Genomic DNA, 22,990 nt, shown 5'->3' on the forward strand with positions numbered 1-22,990 from the left:
GATGCAGGACTCCATCCCAGGACCCTGGGATCATGACCTGAGCCAAAAGCAGCTGCTTAACCGACTGAGCCTACCCAGGTGTCCCAGATTTTCATTTTAATACAGAGAGAAGAAAGAGATTTTCATTTTTCTACAAAAAAAAAAAAGACGACTAATAGATGTTTATATATAGCAATAATGACTTGCTTTATGCCAACAATCTCCTATAACAAAAATAAATAGTCATTTACAAATTTATCAGTCATAGTATAAAGCAAGAGTTTTCAGCATGTCCCCTGACCATGAAGAAGCATTATATCCACCGGGAACTTGTTAGAAAATCAAATTTCCAAGCCTACCAGAGAACCATTAAATCAGAGTTGGGTCCCAACCAAGAGGATTTAACAAGTCCTTTAGGTGATTCCAATATATGCTAAAGAAATATTCCCAAATTAAAAGATGCATATTAATACTAGCATTAAATGGAGGAGAGTAGATGTATGTTAATTCTTCAGTTTAATGGAGCACACTAAATCACTGGTTTAGCCACGTAAGGTTCTTAGAGATAGTATGAACTTGTTGAATTGTTATGAATGATTATGTCAACTATACTTCAATTAAAAAAAGTTCTTAGAGATAATCAATAATTATATCTATATTTACAGATAAAATTTTGAGAAAAAGAATGGTTATATCTTTTATATACTGATACAAGTTAATCAATATTTTGGAATAAGCTTTTTCTATCCAAGGGGGTGGGGTGGTCAGACCAAACTAATCTTTTAAATTCTAAGTTGTGTTTCCAGGAAGACAGTGGTGAAGACCCTGGAACTTATTTACTTGACCTCTTATTCAATAGTTTATTTGGTTTCCAACTATTAATTTATTCAACAAATGTGTTTTGAGCATTTGCTTTACTCCAGGCAGACCTCTTCTGATGCTTCCTAAACAGATGACATCAGCTTAAAGAAAGGAAATTCTTGAGGGCCACAGAGAAATCATCTGTTAAATTTCCTTTCCCTGTGGACTATGATCACGTAATTCTAAATGGATATTAGGTATCTTCAGGTTTTAAATACAGAGCATCAATATATATTGATAATTCACAAATATATAAAAAGCTATGAAGTTTGCTTTTGGCATCAGTCATTATATGAAGCAGAATATTTCAGTTGCTTCTCACTGATAATCCCTCCATATTTACATGTTCATATTTGATGTGGAAATTCAGAGGTTACTTCAATAGTAATGGTTCAATAATTCTATCTTCAAATCCACAGACACCTTCTGAAACCCAAAAACTGTGATAGGCAGTGAACTGAGCACCTGACAAAAATCTCTAATAACTTCTCCACACACAGAAATATTAGACAAATATATTTAAATGAATACAGTCATGCTTGACACCAGAAATAGAGATCTTACCAAAAGAAAACTACAAATAGAATTATATATATTTCCAATAGAAGCCTGGATAGCTACACAACAAATGATTGGGAGTTCTGTCCCTACACATATGTGCATCCAGATTCTGGTAATTTGAAAAAACAAAAACAAAAACAAAACAAAACAAAAACCTAACTAAACTCGAGGAAAAAAAATAAGGAAAAATAACAACAAGCATATAGATCTGTTTGAGATATTTTATTTTGTAAAAAATCATTATGGCATTAGAAAGATCTAATTTTTTATACTAAAAACTTTGGTTTATGGATTTTTTTTAAAGATTTTATTTATTTATTTGAGAGAGCATGCACATGAGAGAGAGAGAACCCACATGAGGCAAGGGGAGAAGCAGACTCCCTCTGAGCAGAGAGCCCAACTTGGGGCTCGACCCCAGGACTCTAGGATCATGACCTCAGCTGTAGGCAAAAGCGTTCTGACTGAGCCACCAGGTGCCCCAAAACTTTGGTTTATGTTAAGAACATCATTAACCAGGGGCGCCTGGGTGTCACAGCGGTTAAGCGTCTGCCTTCGGCTTAGGGCGTGATCCCGGCGTTATGGGATCGAGCCCCACATCAGGCTCCTCCACTATGAGCCTGCTTCTTCCTCTCCCACTCCCCCTGCTTGTGTTCCCTCTCTCGCTGGCTGTCTCTATCTCTGTCGAATAAATAAATAAAATCTTTAAAAAAAAAAAAAGAACATCATTAATCAGTAAATATGTCAATTTTACTTTAATCTGTAGTGTCTTGTCATTTTGTTTTTCTGAAGAGTAACTTTATCCCTAGCTAAATTATGCATTTTTTCTACTATTTTCATTACATTTATCTTTTGCAGTTTTTTAAAAAGTTTTATTCAAATTCTAGTTAGTTAACAGAGTGTAATATTAGTTTCAGATGTACAATATGCTGATTCAACACTTCCATACAACACCCTGTGCTCATCACAAGAGCACTCTTTAATTCCTATCACCGATTTTACCCATTCCCCCACCCATTTCCCCTCTGGTAACGATCAGATTGTTCTCTACAGTTAATAGTCTGTTTCTTGGTTTGCCTTTCTCTCTCTCTCCTCTCTCTCTCTCTCTTTTTCCTTTTCCTCATTTGTTTTATTTCTTAAATTCCACATATGAGTGAAATCATATGGTATTTGTCTTTCTCTAACTGGCATGTTGCACCTAACTTAATACTCCCTAGCTCCACCCATGTTGTTGCAAGTGGCAAGATTTCATTTTTTCATGGCTGAATAATATTCCATTGTGTATATATAACACTTCTTTTTTATCCATCACTGGATGGACACTTGGGCTGTTTCTATATTTGGCTATTGTAGGTAATGCGCTACAAACATCAGGGTGCACATATCCCTTTGAATTAGTATTTCTGTATTATTTGGGTAAATACCTAGTAGTGCAATTGTTGAATCATAGGGTAGTTCTATTTTTAATTTTTTGAGAACCTCCATATTCTTCCAGAGTGGCTGTAGCAGTTTGCATTCCCACTAACAGTGCAAGAGGGTTCCCCTTTCTTCACATCTGTTGTTCTAGTGTTGTTGATTTTAGCCATTCTGACAGGTGTGAGGTGATATCTCACTGTAGTTTTGATTTGTACTTTCCTGATTATGAGTGATGCTGAGCATCTTTTTATGTATCTATTGGCAATCTGTATGTCTTCTCTGGAAAAATGTCTAATGTTTTCTTCCCATTTTTAATTGGATTATTCATTTTTGAGTGTTGAGTTTTATAAATTCTTTATATATTTTGGATACTAACCCTTTAGCAGATATGCCATTTGCAAATATCCTCTCCCATTTTGTAGGTTACCTTTTACATCTTTTGCAGTTTTATAATCACCTTTGTTTATCAGATATATCTGTATATATATTGCTAGAATCTATATTGAATATTTGAATTTATCTATGGGAGTTTAGTGTTTAAGAAAATTGAGATCCTGGGCATTATTTCTGGTACCAAGAGACCATTTTTATCTTAAAGAAGCATTCTAGTGTTGATTGGCTGATGTATATGAAGGACCCATGAGATCCCAGTATAGGACACTGGTGAGCTTACTTCTGAAAAAGTGGGTTTAGATAGCATTTGCAAAATCATCTCTTTTACCTTTCTTTATAATGCCCTCTTCATAAACTACAGAATGTGGTTGTTATACATGTATAGAGCATCATTAAATAAGAGAAACTGTTTACCTGATTTGTCTACAATGGGCAGGAGAAAAATAACTGCAAATGTCCGATGACTAAAGAGATAGAACAGTTGCTAATGAATCACACATGGGAATATGTGATGGATATTTTCTGATAACACCTTTGCACAACAGTATCAAGAGTTGTTTATGTCTAGTCCTTCCACATTGAATGTTAAAATCCTCTACATATATGTATAATGCAAACATAACTTTCATGTGTCTTTCTAGATGTTCTCTATTTTCTTAGTTCATTAATTTTTTAACTCTCTTCTGTGAACTTTGGTGATTTATGCCAAGGTGGTACCTTAGTTTGCACTGATACTTGAACATTCTTATTCTCTCACTCTGCTACTACACATAGTTTATAGGTTCATAAATCAAGGCATGGCATAACATGATTGACAAAAAAGAAGACTACATAATAAACCAACTCAGTGTGAAAAAAGATCTGACTAAAATTACAAAAATTGTGATTTAGATTATACTCTCCTCTAACAGCAGCAGGAGCTGGGACAAGAATACAGATGTAAACCCACATGCCATATGACTAAATCTACGACTTGTAAATCATGTTAAGACCACTGCCAACCCAGCATTCCTACCCAGGGCCAAATTGCTCTACACTTTTTCTGATCCAAGAGCTGACTCTGATTTTTCTCATCCCTACCCTTCTCATCCTACTCCTGCAAGCTCTTTAGAGAACTATGTATGTACACACACACACACACACACACACACACACACACACACACATTAGAGCTCAATGAGCCCTGATCCCCTGACCTAAGGGCAAGTTTGGTTTAAGATCGCTCTACCATGAGTTTTGTCTGATCAAACTGTCACTGAAATTTCAAAACACTCTTAAAAGACCAAATTGAAAAAAATATAGAGAGAGAAGTTTTTGTATTTCTACTTGTGATCCAGAGAATTCTCTAAATTCAATTACTTATTTTGAGAAGCAAAACAAAAATATGACCAGTTTTGTAACAATAAAATATTAAATATACACATACAGAGTTTAAGATGATTCCACAAATGCAGACAAGAATATAGTATGAGGTATAAAATATTTTATAGGCAGAGAAATTATTAAAGCATCACATATGAAAAGTTGTTGTATCAAAATGGTTTAAACATTTGCCATTTTACTTTGCAATGTGACTGAGTTACTTATTTTTATGCAATATGATTATTTTCCTGTAGTGGTGATTTTTGTTTTTTTTATAATAATTTTTTTTATATTGTAGTTGTGGTTTTTCTATTCAGAGTTTTAAATTCAGACTTATTCATGTCATATTCTAATGACATTTCCTAGGTCTCACAATGCTTCTGTATTTATTACTTGGAGTTCTTCTCTAAGGAAGAGTTGTCTCTTCTCTCTCCCTTAATTTATTTATCCTACTATTGATGAACTCATGGATATTTATACTATTTTATGGGTTGTAGTCCAATACACATGTTATTTTCTTGTTCAAATTGTTCCAGATTTTACTGTTGGAAGCTCTATCAACTTAGCTCCTATGTGCTTTCAATCTATCCCCATCCTTTTTATTGAGCAATTCAGTTTTCATTTTATTTTAATCATGCAGAGCTGCTTTCAAGTTAATGATAAGTCCAGCAAATATGTAAAACTCTATTGATAAAATCATCTCAATTTAATAAGTATTTGTGTGCAATAGATTATATTCCATGATTTAAAAATCTATTGTTTATAATTTAACACATATTTTTGGATATTAACTATATATTGTGTTGTCTCTGTGAAGTGGGGAAAAAGAACAAATTCTAATGTATATGTTTGTATTTTTAAATTGCTTTCTAGCATGAGTAAGTTTTAATTTGATACTGAGAAAGAATATTTTAAATTGAAAAGAAGTAATACATTCTGGATAAGTGGCAGACTTTTTCTTCAGTTTTAACTTCTTGAATTTGACATATCTATAGAACATTTTCAAAAATAAATAAATAGATATGTAAAACCAACAGCTGGCAGTGAGCTGCTGTTACTATCTGGGTTTCTAACATAAAGAACCAGGGCTCCTTGGAGAAAGTGTTTGATTTTAGAGCCAGAGAAAGAAAAAACACAGATGAGCCTAGAGTAACCTTTGGGAGCAAAAAGTAAGGTCATATTCAAGCAAAAGCACAGGGCATGTTGAAAGCACACATCATGGAGAATATTACGAAACAATAGAGCAGCATGCTTCAGAAGTGCCAAAGTCATGAAAGTCAAGAAATGGTAGAGGAAAGCCACAGATTTGGAGAAGGTGCCATGACAACTAAATGCAATGTAAGATCCTGGGCTTGTCCTTGAACAGAAAATCAACATTTGTGAAAAGAGTGGTAAATCTGAATAAAACTGATAGTTACTTTAATAGTATTATATGAATATTGATTTCAGTTTTGCTGGTTGTGCATGATGTTAACATAAGTTTTGGTTACAAAGTAAGGTGTTAACATTAGGGGAATTTGGATGAATGTGACATGGGGATCTGTATCATTTTATAATTTATTGGCAATTCAAAAGTAGTTAAAATAAAAAGTTAAGCAAAGTTATAAATTCACTTGTAACTTCCTCTTGATCCCTGAACTATTAGAAGAATTTTGTTTAATTTTCAAATAGCTGGCAACTTTCCAGATATTTTATTATTTTCTAGTTTAATTCCATTATGGTCCATGAACATACTTTGTACAATGTAAATTTTCAAGATTTCTTTTTATGATTCATAATATGCTCATATTGGAGAAAGCTGTAGATATTTACTTAAAAACCTGAGTAGAATAAATACTCTCCTGTTATTGGACTATTTTAAATGTAAACGAGTACATGTTGGTTGATGGTTTGCTGGGTCTTTTATGTTCTTGGTGTTTTCTATTTTTTCTATTGATTACTAAGAGGAGTAAAGTGTGATAGTAGAGAAGATAGCAGAATAGGAGGATCCTAGGCTCAACTTGTCCCTTGGATACACCTAGATAATACCCACCTCAGTGTAAATAACCCAGAAAATGACCTGAAGACTGGCAGAATGGACTTTCCATAGCTAAATGTAGAGAAAAGTCCACATCAAAGGTGGTAGAAAGGGCAGAAACACAGGCAGGAGCCAAACTGACCCGCAGGACTATCAGAAGGAGAAAGAGACACCAAAGGCATAGAGAAAGGGAGGATCAGACCCCACACAAAAGGCACCAGATACAGGGGGCCCATACTGAAAAGATGAATTCACTTTGAAAACCAGAGGGGCTTAACCTCTTGAGTTCTTATAATCACTGAGGCTTACCACAAGGAATTTTAAAAATCAGTGGGCTGATTTCCAGGAGAATGTGAGGATAATGGGAAACTGAGAACCTGAACTTAAAGAGACAGCACAATAAATAGCCCTGCTGATATACAGCATAGAAGCAGCAGTTTGAAAAATGCCTCAGGTATACAGGAGGGAGATTTATTTACTAATTTTCGGGCATGTGCTGGAGGGGCAGGGATTTTAGGGAGACTTCTAAGAAAAAAAAAAGTTTGTAGGCATCATTTCCTTCCCCTGTCCCCACTCTAAAAAACACAGATGTGAATGGGAACCTGTGCACTGTGAACAGTCTCTGCCTAGCTTGCTAGCACACCCTGCCCCACACACTTCTGTGGATCTGGTCACTCCAACCAGGCGTCCTCACACAGCAAACCAGTGCAAACCTTGCTAATACCAAGTGTCTCACCTCCGAACTCTTCTGGAGACTGAGCCCCTCAAACACACCTTCAGTAAAGTTCATTCAAAGTGGCAGCACAAGTGTGGCAGTGTGCAAGCAGCACAGACAGAAGTCAGCACTACCTCAAACTGACTCCTACCCCAACGAGAGAAGACTAACCACACACACCAGTTCCACTGCAGCCCAGAAATGGTCTGATCTGACTGCAGGATTTGCCCACCAACCAAAGCTTCTACAGGCAATACAGGGAGAGTGTCCTGAAATTCAGCACTACTACAGCTCTGGTAAATGCCTGGTGTGTTTCAATGCAAACCCAAGGCAGCCTCGGACTTGCCCAATAACAACACAGTGCCCAAACACTGCCCACAACAGGCAAGGAGAGCCATTGCAGACAACTGCTCTGAAGGCAAATGCAGCTCAACCAAAACAGTAGAATTCATGCAGCAGACGTAGGAGACATCCCTGAAGCACCAGGTTCTGGTGAACAGGGGACATTGCATTGCAAGGCACTACAGGATCTCTTCTTCATAACACCATTACTGTCAAGAGCAGGCAATGTGGCTGATATTCCTAACACACAGAAAAAGACATAGAGGGTTAGACAATATGAGGAAACAGAGAAATATGTCTCAAATGAAAGACAAGGACAAAAATCACAGCAAAAGAGTAAACAAAAAAGAAGATAAGTAATATGCCTGATAAAGAATTTAAAATAATGGTCATAAAGATACTCAATGGACTTGAGAAAAGAGTGGAGAACCTCAGTGAGACCCTCAACATAGAGACAGAAAACAAAAGAGAACCAATCAGAGATGAAAAACTCAATTACAAATTAAAAATACACTAGAGGGAAAAATAATAGACTAGAGGAAGCAGAAGAATGGATCAGCAACCTGGAGGACAGAGTAATGGAAAGCAATCAAGCTGAATGAGAGAAAGAATAAAGAACAATAAAAAAAGAAAAGAGATCAAGAAAACTCAGAAACACCATCAAGCGTGATAACATTCACATTATGGGGATCCCAGAAGGAGGAAAGAAAAGGGGGCAGAAAAATTTTTGAAGATAATAGCTGAAAACTTCCTGAATCAGGGAAGGAACCAGAATCCAGTAGGCATAAAGAGCCCTCAAGAAAATCAACCAAGGAGGTCTACACCAAGACATCTAGTAATTAAAATGGCAAAAAGTAGTGATAAAGACAGAATTTTAAAAGCAAGAGAAAAGAAAACTGCTATATACAAAGGAAACCCCATAAAGCTACCAGAGGATTTTTCAGCAGAAACTTTGCAGACCAGAAGAAAGTGGCATGATACATTCAAGTGCTGAAAGAAAAATACCTACAACGAAGAATAGTTTATCCAACAAGGCTATCATTCAGAATAGGAGAGATAAATAGTTTCCCAGACAAAAGCTAAAGGAATTCATCACCACTAAACCAGCCTTATGATAAATGTTAAGGGGACTATTTGAATACAAAGAAAAGACTGTACGTAGAAGTGAGAAAAGTAGGAAGCACAAAAGCAGTAAGTTTATTATAAAAAGATAATTAGCTCTCTGAGATCTTAATAGATCACACACACTTACTTAAGATGACAATGAGAAATTAACTCAAGAGGTCATGTTGCAGAAGGCAAGCATTACTGGCTGCCCAGTCATGACAGATCTTACTACATGCTGATAGAAGAAAGGCACTGGATACATATACTTTCATAAATGAGGTATATATTATAAAATATTAACAAAATATTGTGGATTTAGAAATCATATGTTGTTTGCTAAGACATCACTTTGCAGGAAAACATCAGCATTGATAGTGTTAAGTCAGTAGATAATGAAGCAATTAAATCAGAGAAACCTGAATTACTAAATCACCTTAAGGAAAACTCCTACCCAGCCACTCTAGAACTTAGTATGGTCTGAGACATGAGATAAAAACTTTCACTGAGTTAAAACCGCTGAGATTTTTGTAGTTGATCTCCTACAGGAGCTGAAGTTTAATGAAGCTATTCCTTAAGGGGGAAAAAAAATCAGCTGGAATTCCCTAAAAGGAGCTAGGTAATGGCAATATGTTCAAATATTACTCTATATAGTATTTGCATCATCTGTTAGTGGTTTGGAGTGGTGAGTGTAGTAAAAATTATCTCAGATCCATAAGTAAGTTGATAATTTTAATAAGCACCTAGCCTTCTTTAAAAATTTGTTATCTATGAGCAACACAGGTGCTTAGGATGGGAAAAGGTAAAAGGCACGCTATGCAAAGGATTTAACAAAAGACACATGAATATCAGATTACAATTGATTTTAATAGATGCTTAGATTCATCTTTTTGTCATATCAGTCAATAAATTATAAGTACATGAAATATTCAATTGAGCTTTTTTTTATTAAGATGTAAAACCAGCAGTTATTTTTAAGCCACCAGTTATATTTGGTCAGTAATAATGAATGAAAGAAAACACAAGTCTTAGACTAAATATTAGAGAACATAAAATACAAGTAAAAGTGATTCCTCTTATTTTCCCCTTTAACTCCCAGTGCTCCTGGCCTCTTTATGATGTCACCTCTCAACATCATTAATTTGAACTTACAGTGCTTAAGTCCTGGCAAATCATAGGTGGGGGAAATGTCTGTACCAAGATTGTAAGTCCTTTTGTAAAATTTTATGTTTTAAGATAACTGAAATGCTACAGTTAGCTTTATATTTACCCTCTTTAGTGTATAAAGAGATGTTGGTCATTATTATTCATTATAAACAAGAGAGTATGTGTTTAGCAGACATATACATTCTCAAGCAACATCAGAGGTTGTTTTGATATAAAAATTAACTAGTTCATTCACCTCAGTAAAATACATACATAGCTTTGGATAAGTCTTTTTCAATGTGATCCTTACTTCATTTGTTTTTGTCATACTGTATTTTCTAATATACAGAAGAAAATAATTCATGGTTCTCATTCAGGGGAACTACCACCTCCTTAGAGGCCATTTGGAAATTTATGGGAATTTTTTTTTTTTTTTTTTTTTTTTTTTTAATGTCACAGTGACTGAGGAGTCTACTGACCTTTAGAGGGCATAGGTCAAGGGTGCTAAACTTTTGGTAATAATTTCCTCTTGAGAAATACTGAGTATGCAAAAGTACTTTGCAATAAAAGCAGATTATCCAGACAAGGGAAGTTTGATGATAGTGGTTTCCTTATGCTTAATTTATGTTGTGTTGAAATGAGGTAGGGAAAGAAGATCTTCAATTATGTAAGCCTTTATATTATGTAGGCTTAGAACAAAGGTGAAGGCATAGAACTGTGAAATAGAAAGGAAACTGTACCTGGTTTTTCTTTGGACAGTACTTTTAAAGGAAAGATAAAACACAAAACTTGAAAATAAACAAAACGGGCTTTAATAGGCACTGGTGCCTACTTCATCATAATGCAATCACTACTTTAAAGGACAATCATGAGTAAAAGGATTCAATGAATTTGTAATGATTAAAGGCTGAGGGACTTGCTGATAATTACAAAACAACCTGTACTCCAGCATAGAGCATTACAGAATTACACTGTATACTAATTACTTTAAAATGTTTAAGCACAATAAAATGTTGATGGCATTACTATTATCATGAGCATTGCAGGGCTTTAAGAGAACTTCACCAAGAGTTAAAAACTTATTTTTGGTTTTATGACTATTTCTTTATGTTGTTTTCTGGTATAATTCTAAAAATCTCATTTTACCATAGAAGGAAACTGTGGTTAAATTCATAATCAAATGGCCTCAAGCATACACAAAAATCCTTAATAACAAATTATCATATTTATTTGGATTCAAGTGGCAATTTCCAGTTCACTTAACAGAATTTGAGATGCAGAAATCATGTCCTACTTTGTTTTTCCTCTGAATTCTATGACAGGACCTTAATTTTAGACTTAAATTTCTGTGTCATGGCCATCAACTTATAGTTGATAAAGAAAATTTTCTTCTTTGAGTTCAATTTTCCCCGTCACTTATTCCTCTTTAATACTCTTGTTCATCCAAATCTCAACAACTCCATTCAAGTGTTTCACCTATCTTGCCTTTTCCTCCAACTCAGGTTGTGTCAGTCAACTCAACCCTTTCATTTCTAATAGTTAATAGATCTAAGGTTTCTGAAGGAAGTGGGAGAGGTTTTCACAAAGACTGAGTTATCTAAATATCTGAACTTTTTAAACTTCCAGTGTAAGCCTCTGGATCTCATATCCACTGTACATTTTTTTTTTTTTTTGGTCCCTTGAGCTGCATTAATAAGGTCCTCTCTTACTATCTTGTCTAGGAATTCACCTTGCTATAAAATAAGGTTTATGAATCTTAGCACTACTGCCATTTTAAGCAGAATAACTCCTTACTGGAGTTGAGGACTGGGGAGGGGGCAGGGAGTACCTGTCTTGTAATTAGTTAGCAGCATCCCTGGTCTCTACCCACTAGATGCCACTATCAGCACTTGGTATGTGTACACCCCCCACACACACACACTCACAAACACCCCAAAACATGCACACAATTGTGATGAAGATATCTCAGGCATTGCAAATGCCTTCGGGGGTAAGAGATTCATAATGATCCCAGATTGAGAAACATTGCTCTAGAAAATGTCAGAAAAAGATAGGAAATTTCACCGTACTACACATAGAGCCATCCCTCACCAAGACAATAACCATATGGCACTTGATCTTTGCCTTAAAAAAGAGACTTCTACAGCAAATATGAGTGACTCAGGCCCCAGTCAGTTCCTGGAAAATATTCTGCCAAGTATTTTATGGCTTTATTTGCATATATCTGATACAGAATCCTAAAATCCAAAATCAGCTGGCAGGATATCTTGTGACACTCACATATAATGATTATCTGCAGCCATTTTACTATTAAAATCAAACTTAACTGTGGAATGTTGACTATCTTTCCTCCATAAACCAGAAACAAGGCAAAGATGCTCATTATTTCTATTCAGCCTTGTAATCTAGACCCTATTTTGTTCCATAAGGCAATAAAACATTAAGATTGGAAAGGAGGAAGTAGAATTACCTTTATTCACAGAGGACATGATTGAGTGGATTATCCAGTGACATCTACAAAAAAATTATTTAGAGCTATTAAGTGAATGTAATAAGATTGTATGACACAGGATCTAATTATATAAATTATATTTCTATAACTGGAAAAAATAGAAAATATAAATTTAAGAAAAGAGTACAATTTTCAGTAACAAAAAAACTTTAAAAGTAAATTTATTGAAATATATGCAAGACATAGATAAGAAAACTAAAAATATTCTTCAGGGAATTTTTTTAGGACAGTTTTTCTTTTTATTTTCTTTTTTTAGATTTAATTTATTTAATTGACAGAGAGAGCACAAGCAGGAGGAGTGGGAGAGGGAGAAGCAGGCATGATGCCAATGCCAATGCGGGGCTCAATCCCAAGACCCTGGGATAATGACCTGAGCTGAAGGCAGACGCTTAACTGACTGAGCCACTCAGGCGCCCCATAGGAAAGTTTTATATACATATATAAATATACATAATGTATAAACTGATATTTTTTATTATATGTAATAAATATATATCCTCTGATTCAAAGATATCCTTTACACCCTTTATACCTACTAGAACAGCTAAAATTAAAGATTAATGACACCAACAGTCAGCAACAGTGTAAGACTTCTGACATGTTCAGCATTGGTGGTGGGTATAAAATGGTACAACCACTTTGGAATATCACTTGATATTTTAAAATAAAGTTAAACATACACATGTTATAGGTATGATTCAGTATTTCCACTATAGCTTACCCAAGAGAAGTTCACAAAAAGACTTGGACAAAATGTGTATAGCAGCTTTATTCACAATAAGCCAAACTAAAGTAACTTAAATGTCCGTCAACAGGAGGATGGAAAAACTCAGTGTAGTGTATATCATGTAATGGAATACTGCTCTGCAATCTAAAGGAATGAACTATTCATTTAAGTGATATAGATAAATAAAAAAAAAATTATACTGGAAAAATCCAGAAACACAAAAGCATATACTGTATGTTATATTATGTATGAATTTCAAGCACAGGCAAGTTTGTCTGTGGTAACTCAACAGCCCTTTGTGGGGGAGGGGCAGAGTGGATTGACAGGAATCTGGTACAATGTAACCTAACGGTATGGTTGAAAATTCCTGTGTTTCTTAAGGTTGGTTAGGTTAGGGTTAGTGACAAATTTAGTTCTTTCATTTTCACTGGGAAGAGTTTATAGGACCCCAAAATAGCCACGAACTGAATACTTTAGTTCTCACTCCCTATGTAAATTTACATGTCCTAAGCATTCAATACATTTAACCTTTTGGGAATAGATGGCATTTTTCCACTCTTTCACCTAAATTGGGTGTTGCTGGTGATAGCATCTCTACCTTTCCAGGACAGTCGAGAAATTTTCTAGACCAGGATATATTTAGATTCCATTTTTGAAGTTCCCCATTAAAAATAACAACAACAAAAAACATTGTCAGCATTATGTTTTATTTTTTCTTTTGAGACTATTGTCTAATTTAATTATCTAAAAAGAAAAAAAAAACTGCAACAAGTCAAAAAGGTTGTTCTTTCTTGATATAACTAGTTTTTGAATTAAGGTCTCTGGATGTATATAAAAGGAAACGTAATAACTAATACTTCATTTTAACAAGGTGAATGGGAAACAGATGCCACAGAATCTGCCTTCACTTCAGGTGCAGTGCACACATCCAATCATTTCAATATCAATCTCAGGATCTCTAAGGCTTTTTTTTTTTTTTTTAATCTCAGGATTCCTTTTTATTCTTTTAAAAATTGTTTTATTTGAGCATATTTGACATACAATGTTACACTAGTTTCAGGTGTACAACATAATGATTGGACAAGTTTATTCATTAAGCTTTGCCCCCAACAAGTATAGCTGCCATCTGTCACCATACAATGAATGGTACTATAGCATCACTGACTATATTTCCTATGCAGTGCCTTTTATTCCATGACTTATTTATTCCTTAACTGGAAGCCTGTATGTACCACCCCCCTTCACCCATTTTGCCCATACCTTCAATCCTGCACCCCTCTGACAGTATCAGTTTGTGCTCTGTATTTATAGGTCTGATTCTGCATTTTATTTTAGATTCCATGTATGTGTGAGTTTTAAGTAAAGAAGGTACCCATTGTTAACATTGTGGAATGTCATGTATTCATGATGTAGAAAGGGAGCTGTGTTTAGGTTTCCTAAATAAAAAGCTGAGACCCTAATGTAGGGACACATGGGGGACTTTATTTTTTAGAACAAAAATCTATTTTTTATATTACCACTGGAAAAGGTTTCTTTTTTCCTTTAAAGGAGTAAACATTATCACTGCATTTGTGGGTTTTTTTTTTCCTCTTAGTCTGAAAAATTTTAATCTTAGTACAGAATACACCTGCCTTTACTCTTGCCTTTAACTATATCTCAGATACCTTTTAAAATGTATAATAAATTCAAAGGATAAGGACTCTCAACAATGTGGTATCCCCTTCAGTTTCATTTGAAATGGAACAAGTATTACTTCAAAACACTTTATCCATTTCAGGAAGATGTCTTCTATCCCTAGTTTTCTCAGAGTTTTTAATTATGAGTGTTATTTTTTTCAAAATTTCTTCTGCATATCTTGAAATGATCAGATGAATTTTATTTGTTATTTGGAGTAATTACATGGGTTGATTTACATATGTTAAACTAATCTTACATTCCAGAAAGTAAATCTCAGTAACCATGATGTCTTTGCCATTTTATATTATTGTTCAGTTCAAGATTACTTATCAAGTTGTTAAGGAATTTTTGTGTCTGTGTTAATACAAGGTTTTGGTCTATAATACTCATTTCTGGTAATGTCTTTAAGAAGTTTTGGTGTCAGGGTTATTTATATTGTTCTCAAAAATGAGTTAAAATATCCTTCTCTTCCTCGTTTCTGAAAAATTTGTATAGAATTAGTATTTTTCCTTAATTTAAAAAAATTTATCGGTAAAACTATCTGGGTCTGTGCTTTTCTTTCTGGGAAGGTTTTTAATAATGGATTCATTTTACTTAATAATTATGAGGCTAGTCACGTATTTATTATTTAATCATGTGTCTGTTTTGGTAGATTAGTTTTACATGGAACTCATCTATTTCACTTAAGTTGCTGAATTGATCGCCATAAAATTGTTAATAATATTCTCCATTATCCTTTAAAATCTATGTAATTATAAAATTTGCATCAGTCCTGATATTGGTAATTTGTGTTTTCTCTTTATTTGTCAGTCCTTCTAGGAGTTAATCAATTTTAATAATCTTTACAAAAAATCAAATTTGGGATTTTTTGCTCTAATTTTGTTTTCACTTTGATTCTGTCTTGTTCTAACTTTGAATTTATTTTGATATTTTCTTAATTTTAATGCGGGGATTTAAAACACAGTCTTAAAGGTGCCTGGGTGGCTCAGTCAGTTAAGCATCTGCCTTCAGCTCAGGTTACGGTCTGTGGGTCCTAGAATCAAGCCCTAGGTCAGGCTCCCTGCTCAATGGGGAGTATGCTTCTCCCTCTCTCTCTACCCTTACCCCCTGCTCCTCTTCTCTCTTTCTCTCAAATAAATAAAATCTTTTAAAAAAATGTTTTAAACTTTTTTCTAGTATAAGACACTAAAGCTATAAATTCTCTTCTCACCTTTTTGCAGTATTCCATAATTTTTGATGCTATGTTATTGTTTGGTTGCTTCTTTTTTATAAGTGAATTGTGATTTCTGTTTGACCATTGGTTATTTAGAAAGAACTATTTTAAAAAAAATATTTGTGTATTTTCTATATAATTTTGTTTTTGATTTCTAATTCAATTTTTTGGTGATTAAAGAACATGCCCCAGGGATTATACAAGGAATTAATGGATCATACCTATGTATAATTTTTTAGATCTCGACTTTAATAATATTGTTTCATGAACTTGAAATGTTTCCTCTTTCAGAGTATTTAAAACAGAGATGTTCATAACCATGGTTGAACAGCAAAATTTCTTCAGGACAGTATAAATGACCATTGGCTAGATCCAAACCTAGAGATTTAGATATGGTGGGGCAATTTTAATGCATGTTCGCACTTAAAAAACAACTACGTGGATGGAGCTAGAAAGTACCATGCTAAGTGAAATGAGTCACTCAGAGAAAGACAAATACCATATGATTTCACTCATATGTGGAATTTATGAAAAAATAAATAAATAAGGAAAGGTAAAAAAGAGAGAGAGAGAGAAATATGAACCATGAGAGACTATGGACCCCGGGAAACAAACCGAGGGTTTCAGAGGGGAGGGGTAGGGAGAGGGGGTAACAGGGTGATGGGTTTTAAAGATGGTACATGTGATGTGCACTGGGTGTTAATACGCAACTAATGAATCATTGAACACTACATCAAAAACTAATGATGTACTATACGGTGGCTAACTGAACATAATTAAAAAAGAGAGAGAGAGAGAGAGGAGGAGAGGCCAAGCAAGAAACAGACACTTAACTACGTACAAACTGATGGTTACCAGAGGTGAGGTGGGGGGGGATGGGTTAAATAGGTGATGGGGATTAAGAAGGGCACTTGTAATGAGCACTGGGTGTTGTATGGAAGTGTGGAATCATTATATTGTACACATGAAGCTAATATTACACTGTATGTTAACTAACTGGAATTTAAATAAAAACTTCTTAAAAAAACAAAAAAAAAAACACTGGACTAGATAACTTTTTGATTATATATCCTAAATTTTATTCAATTAAATCATTTAATTTAATAAAAAGATTTATTTATTTGTGAGAGAAAGAGAGCATGAGGGGGGGAGGGGTTGAGGCAGAGGGAAACAAAGAGACTCCCTGCTGAGCCGGGCTCAATGCCAGGACCTCAATATCATGACCCCAGTCAAAATCAAAATCCAGACGCTCAACTGACTGAGCCACACAGACGCTCCTATTTTTTTAAAGATTTGAAAGAGAGAGAGAGAGGGCAAGGGGGAGGGGCATAGGGGGACAGAGAGAGTCCTAAGCGGATTCTGCACTGAGTGTGGAGCCCAATGTGGGGCTGGATCCCATGATCCTGAGATCACTACCTTAGCTGAAACCAAGAACCAGGAGGCTTAACCGACTGTGCCACCCAGGTGCCCCAAAATCATGTAAATTTTTATAAGGTGACAAAAATGTGTCAAGTTTTGTGTTGGGAAACAGAGCCTAAATAAAGATATTGAGATATTTATTTTAATGTACTTCATTCCTCAATTTTTTTTCAATTTGAGTATAGCTGACATACAATGTTACATTAATTTCAGGTGTACAACACAGTGATTAGACTTCTCTATACATTATGCTATGCTCATCACAAGTGTACCGTACCATTTATCACCATACAACACTATTACAGTATTATTGCCTATGTTCCCTATGCTGTGCCTTTTATTCCTATGCCTTAGTCATTCCATAACTGAAAGCCTCTATCTTCCACTCCCCTTCCTACAATTTGCACCTCCCCAAGCAACCAACACTTCTCTCTGTTTATGGATCGGGTTCTGCTTTTTGTTTGTTTATTCACTTGGGTTTTTTGTTTGTTTGTTTGTTTGTTTAGATTCTACAATGTACTTCTTTCTTAATACTTACGTAATGTCAAAATAAGTAAAATACTATGTGAGCATGTGTGTTTGTATGTGTGTGTAAGTTCAAAACTCACATGTGATCCTTGTTGGTTTCTGTAATGTAACAGGATGTTGTAAAATAATATTTCTCTATCAGATCTTAATATATGCCTCCATTACAAATAAATAAAATGGGATTATAGAGTTCTTTGTGAGAATAAACATGTTCACATAGTACTAAAGCAAATGGAAACTTTTAAATGAAAAATACGTTAAACATACTTTTATTTCTCAGATGTTCCTAAAGAACAAAAATTTTAAAAAATTAAAATCCATATAAACACTTACAGTGCACACTGACACACACACACACACACATACTCATTCACAGACATACAAGTATGCCACTGAATGATTTGGATTTGCTTAAGTTTGAGAATATTTTGAGGACCTGATTTTGCTTAAGCTGTGCTTTTAAAGTGATGCCTTTGCTAAAATTTAATTTCAAGAGAATCTGGAGTATGAGATAGAGAAAAATAATTCAACCATGAATTCACAGTTTTTAAAAAAGTCTCTATTACCGATATGGCAAAATTTGGTAATTTTTAAAATGTTTCTATCTACTTTGTTTTAGTTATGTTGAAGTTTGTGCTAAAAACACACATTTACTCATCTCTATTTTTTTCTAGGATGAAATAATCTTATATAATAGTAGAGATCAGAGAATGCAATATATTTCTCTAGTTGGTGATGGCAAGTGCTTACACACAATGATCATTAAATACAGTGATTTTATATAAATTAATTAAAACCTTTCCCTCTTATTTTAATAGCCAAAAAATAAACTTTGGAACATATGATAATTACATTCCAGGTAAGAAAGAATTCAATATTTATTTTTGAAATATGATTAATTTTAGGATTATGATTACTTTTAAGGATAAATTATTATTATCCTCTATTCAGGATGATAAAGCAGTAGCTCATGGAACATCATTAAAAATCAACTTTCTCATGGACTTGGCAAACACTTTCTAAAGATACTTTGTTTTTGAATCCAACAAAGTTTAAGCAAATATGTTCAGCAACATAAAGGTGTTATGTTAGAAATCATACATGTTAGAAATCATACAATCAGATAATCTTACAGTTGAAAAGTAGTATAGAAACTGAATCAACAATTCACCCATGTCTGTAATGACTTCTACTACATTCATGATAGACTGTAACCCCCTTATAATTGGCCAAAAATTCACCAATCTGATGTTGAAGGACTTCATATATTGAATGATTTTCCCTCATATATTGAGCTTAAATATGCCTTTCATTCTGTATATTTTCTCATTGATCCTGACTGTTTCCAGGAGATACACAACGTGTATTTTCTCTTATACAAAGTATTATACTGCACATGTTTAAATGAAATGAAAATCTTTCTCACTCCTATTAGTACCCCAAACATCTTTAAACATTTCTCTTATAGTTTCCAGGTAACTTTTCCCTCACAGTCACAATTCTGTACATACTCTTTATTTGTAGTTTACTTCATTAATATGCAACTTATAAAAACAATGTCATTCTTATGTGTATAACATTTACTCTTGTAGCTTGGAAAATTATTACTAACTAAAGGAACCTTAAGCATTAGCATTTAGATTCAATCATATATATTTACTGAATATTTTAAAACAAGTACTGTCTGTACTAAGTACTTTGGAGGCTACAGAAGTAGTTATCATATTTTCTGATCTCCAAAGAATTGTATTCTAACCAAAAGAATCTAAAGCAAAAATCAAGACTGGGAGAGACAGATGATTAAAAAAAAGCAGTAAAGATCTTTCTTGCATTTATATTACAGAGTATATTAGTTTCACAATGACTATGTAGTTTTCTGTAAAACTGATCAAAATAGAAAATAAATTTTTATTTTCATATATTGATAGCAGAGAATTTCAAACATAAATAAATAAATGAAGCCATAATTTGTATCATTTGTTCATTCATGGAATCTATTATCTTACTGCCATTTTAGTTCTGATGAAACATTACTTATTCTAAAACACTTAATGTTTTCTTATTTTAGTCAGTGAATTAAGCAAAAAATCATGGAATCAGCAACACTTTGCCCTGGGATTTCCCAAACCACCAAGGCCAGGAAAAAAAAGGAGATCAAAACCATCCCAATTACGAGACAATGCAGTTCCTGTGAGTATTGGAAAGATCATATAATTTTACTAGGGCTAAACTTGTGAAACCATGTATAGTTATATGTGTTACAGATCAGCGCTGACCAATGGGATTTCTGTGATGACAGAAATGTTTTATGTCTTTGCATTCCAGTGTGGTTATTGAACATTTAAAATGAGGCTAGTACAACTGAGGAATTGAATTTTACATTTCAATTCAATTCAATTCACTTGTGGCTTTTAAATATACTGGACAGCACAGTTAAAGGTAATTCAAATTCTACTACATGAAGGAAGTAGATATATTTTATTTGCATTTCACTGTATAAACATTGCCCCTTATTTCATATGAACTATTTCTTTAGTAACCCCACACTATAGAAAATATGTGTCCAAGAAGCACAAAAATCTGGAGATCCTAATGCTACAGTTAGTATGAACATTCAGAAAATGTCCCCCGGCTGGGGAAACTCCCTCATTAGAATCATGGGATTATATCATATCTTGATAAAGTTTTAATGATTCCTCATTTTCTGTAATGTAGCATTTAGGATTCTGAATATTAGAAGATAAGTATTTCTCAATCTAGAGTCATCATGGGATAGGAAATGCTTAAAAAAAAGTTTCACAAAAGTATCATCAACTCTTGCTTATTTTAGGGAGTGTTTCCAGTAAGTAGTGATCCTAGCTTATTCTGTCATCTCACACTCTTTGCTTTTCCTTTCTTTCCTTATTCAATTTATTTTTCTACTGTTTGTTAACATCATTTCCAAAGTTTGCTACTTCTGCAATTAAGATTTTGCAAATACCTGGTTAGGAGGTGAAAATAAAATGCACCATTCTGCACAAATTTTTGTGCACCAAATGTTATAGTTTTTATTATTGTAGTTAGCAGGAGTTTCAGGGTTGTAGTTTTAACTATAGGTGGCATTCCAAATTCCAGAGACCGTGTATGAAATAACAGAGACCAGGATATGTCTGAACATAAAACTATTACATATTAGAGAACAATTAGTTTCTGAGTTAGCCTAGGAATGGAAAGTACGCAAGATATTCTAAGAATTCTTGAGAACACTGAGAAAGGAAAAAAAAAAAAGCCGTCTCCTGATTGTGAAGAGAGATTCGGATATGTCATTAGTCAGTGAGGTCTCTACCAATTTTAACATAGTATCTTAAGGGAATTATGAAGATCCTTTAAATTGAAATAAGGCCCACAATGAGACATGGCTATCCGTTAGTCCAAAAAAGAATGAAACTGGAAAAGCAGAATAAACTATGACATCTACAATTTTTCCACTATTTATCAAAATCTAAAATCTTTTAATGGCTGAAGTTAAAATGCATTTGATATGTGGTAATAAAAGCTGTGTAACATACAAATTGTTCATTATTATTCTAACCAATATTCCAGATACATGATTCAGACAAAATAAAAGAAGGTCCTAAACGACCATTATGGATGCACAGTTCTTTAATGAGAATTTCTGAGAGACCATCTGAGTATTTAGCTGCCAGGAGGCAACGTCCATATAAACCAACCCATCGCCCAAAGGAAGATGCTAAAGTAGCAGACGTAGAAAAACTTGTATCTCCAGAAACAGCTAAGAAAGGTAAAGAGGACAAGCAAGCAGACAAGAAGGGCATATCGGAATCAGAAACAGAACCCACAGTTTTAAAGGAGACAAAATTAACTAAGAGAGAGTTAAAGAAAGATAAAGATAGAGAAACAGGAACTAAAGATGAAAAAGATGTTGCAAAAACAGATGCCAAAAAAGAAAGAAAAGATTCAAAGAAGGGCAAGGAGTCAGGTACAGAATCTGAAGATGAAAAAAAAGATGCCAAGAAAGATGGCAAGAAAGACAAGAAAGCTGCCAAGAAGGGCAAGGAGTCAGGTACAGAATCTGAAGATGAAAAGAAAGATGCCAAGAAAGACAAGAAAGCTTCAAAGAAGGACAAGGAGTCAGGTACAGAATCTGAAGATGAAAAGAAAGATGCCAAGAAAGACAAGAAAGCTGCAAAGAAGGGCAAGGAGTCAGGTACAGAGTTTGAAGATGAAAAGAAAGATGCCAAGAAAGACAAGAAAGGTTCAAAGAAGGGCAAGGAGTCTGCTACAGAATCTGAAGATGAAAAGAAAGATGCCAAGAAAGATGCCAAGAAAGACAAGAAAGGTTCAAAGAAGGGCAAGGAGTCTGCTACAGAATCTGAAGATGAAAAGAAAGATGCCAAGAAAGATGCCAAGAAAGACAAGAAAGGTTCAAAGAAGGAAAAAGGGTCTACAGAATCTGAAGATGCGAAGGATAAGGATGGGAAAAAAGATTCAAAGAAACCAGGAGAGAAAGATGATCAATCAAAAGACAAGAAAGATGCAAAGAGAAAGGGGAGTAAAAAAGATAAGAAAGATGAAAAGAAGGCCGGTGGGACAGATACTGAATCAAAGGATGATGCTAAGAAGGATGCTAAGAAGGATGCCAAGAAGGATACCAAGAAGGATGCCAAGAAGGATGCCAAGAAGGGCAAGTAAGCCTTGAATAATAATTCAAAAGCATTTGATAAACAATTTTAAAGTAGCCTGAAACTGAATATGAGTGACAAGGGGATTCAAAGAATTAATCAAATAATTTTTAAAATGGGACAAAGAAGAATACAAAGAAAGACTGAGAAAAACATAAAATATAAGAAAGATATGAAGAATTAAGAGATGATTCATTGAAGGACTTGAAGGATAATTATGCTAAGTCTGGGAATATGAAAGAGTAAATGAAAGATCCCTAGAAAGGTTCAAAAAAGAATATTCAAACAGGATGTAGAAGTTAATGACACTGAATCTGTGGATACAAAAGATTAATAATA

The 22,990-nt window shown here is 34.2% G+C and overlaps 1 protein-coding gene across 1 annotated transcript in view; it reads left to right on the forward strand.

Moving 5' to 3' along the window:
- Positions 1 to 22,661, forward strand: part of CYLC2 (cylicin 2) — a 41,803-nt gene extending 19,142 nt beyond the window's left edge. Inside the window, exons 2-6 of the mRNA XM_040631338.1 lie at positions 18,788 to 18,828; positions 20,038 to 20,159; positions 21,552 to 21,750; positions 21,880 to 22,079; positions 22,212 to 22,661. Coding sequence (XP_040487272.1) covers positions 18,788 to 18,828; positions 20,038 to 20,159; positions 21,552 to 21,750; positions 21,880 to 22,079; positions 22,212 to 22,661 — 1,012 coding nt within the window. The remainder of the gene's footprint in view (positions 1 to 18,787; positions 18,829 to 20,037; positions 20,160 to 21,551; positions 21,751 to 21,879; positions 22,080 to 22,211) is intronic.
- Positions 22,662 to 22,990: the final 329 nt, after the last annotated feature.

This window comes from Ursus maritimus, unplaced genomic scaffold, assembly GCF_017311325.1.
Source record: "Ursus maritimus isolate PB19 unplaced genomic scaffold, ASM1731132v1 scaffold_17, whole genome shotgun sequence".
NCBI classification, from domain to species: domain Eukaryota; kingdom Metazoa; phylum Chordata; class Mammalia; order Carnivora; family Ursidae; genus Ursus; species Ursus maritimus.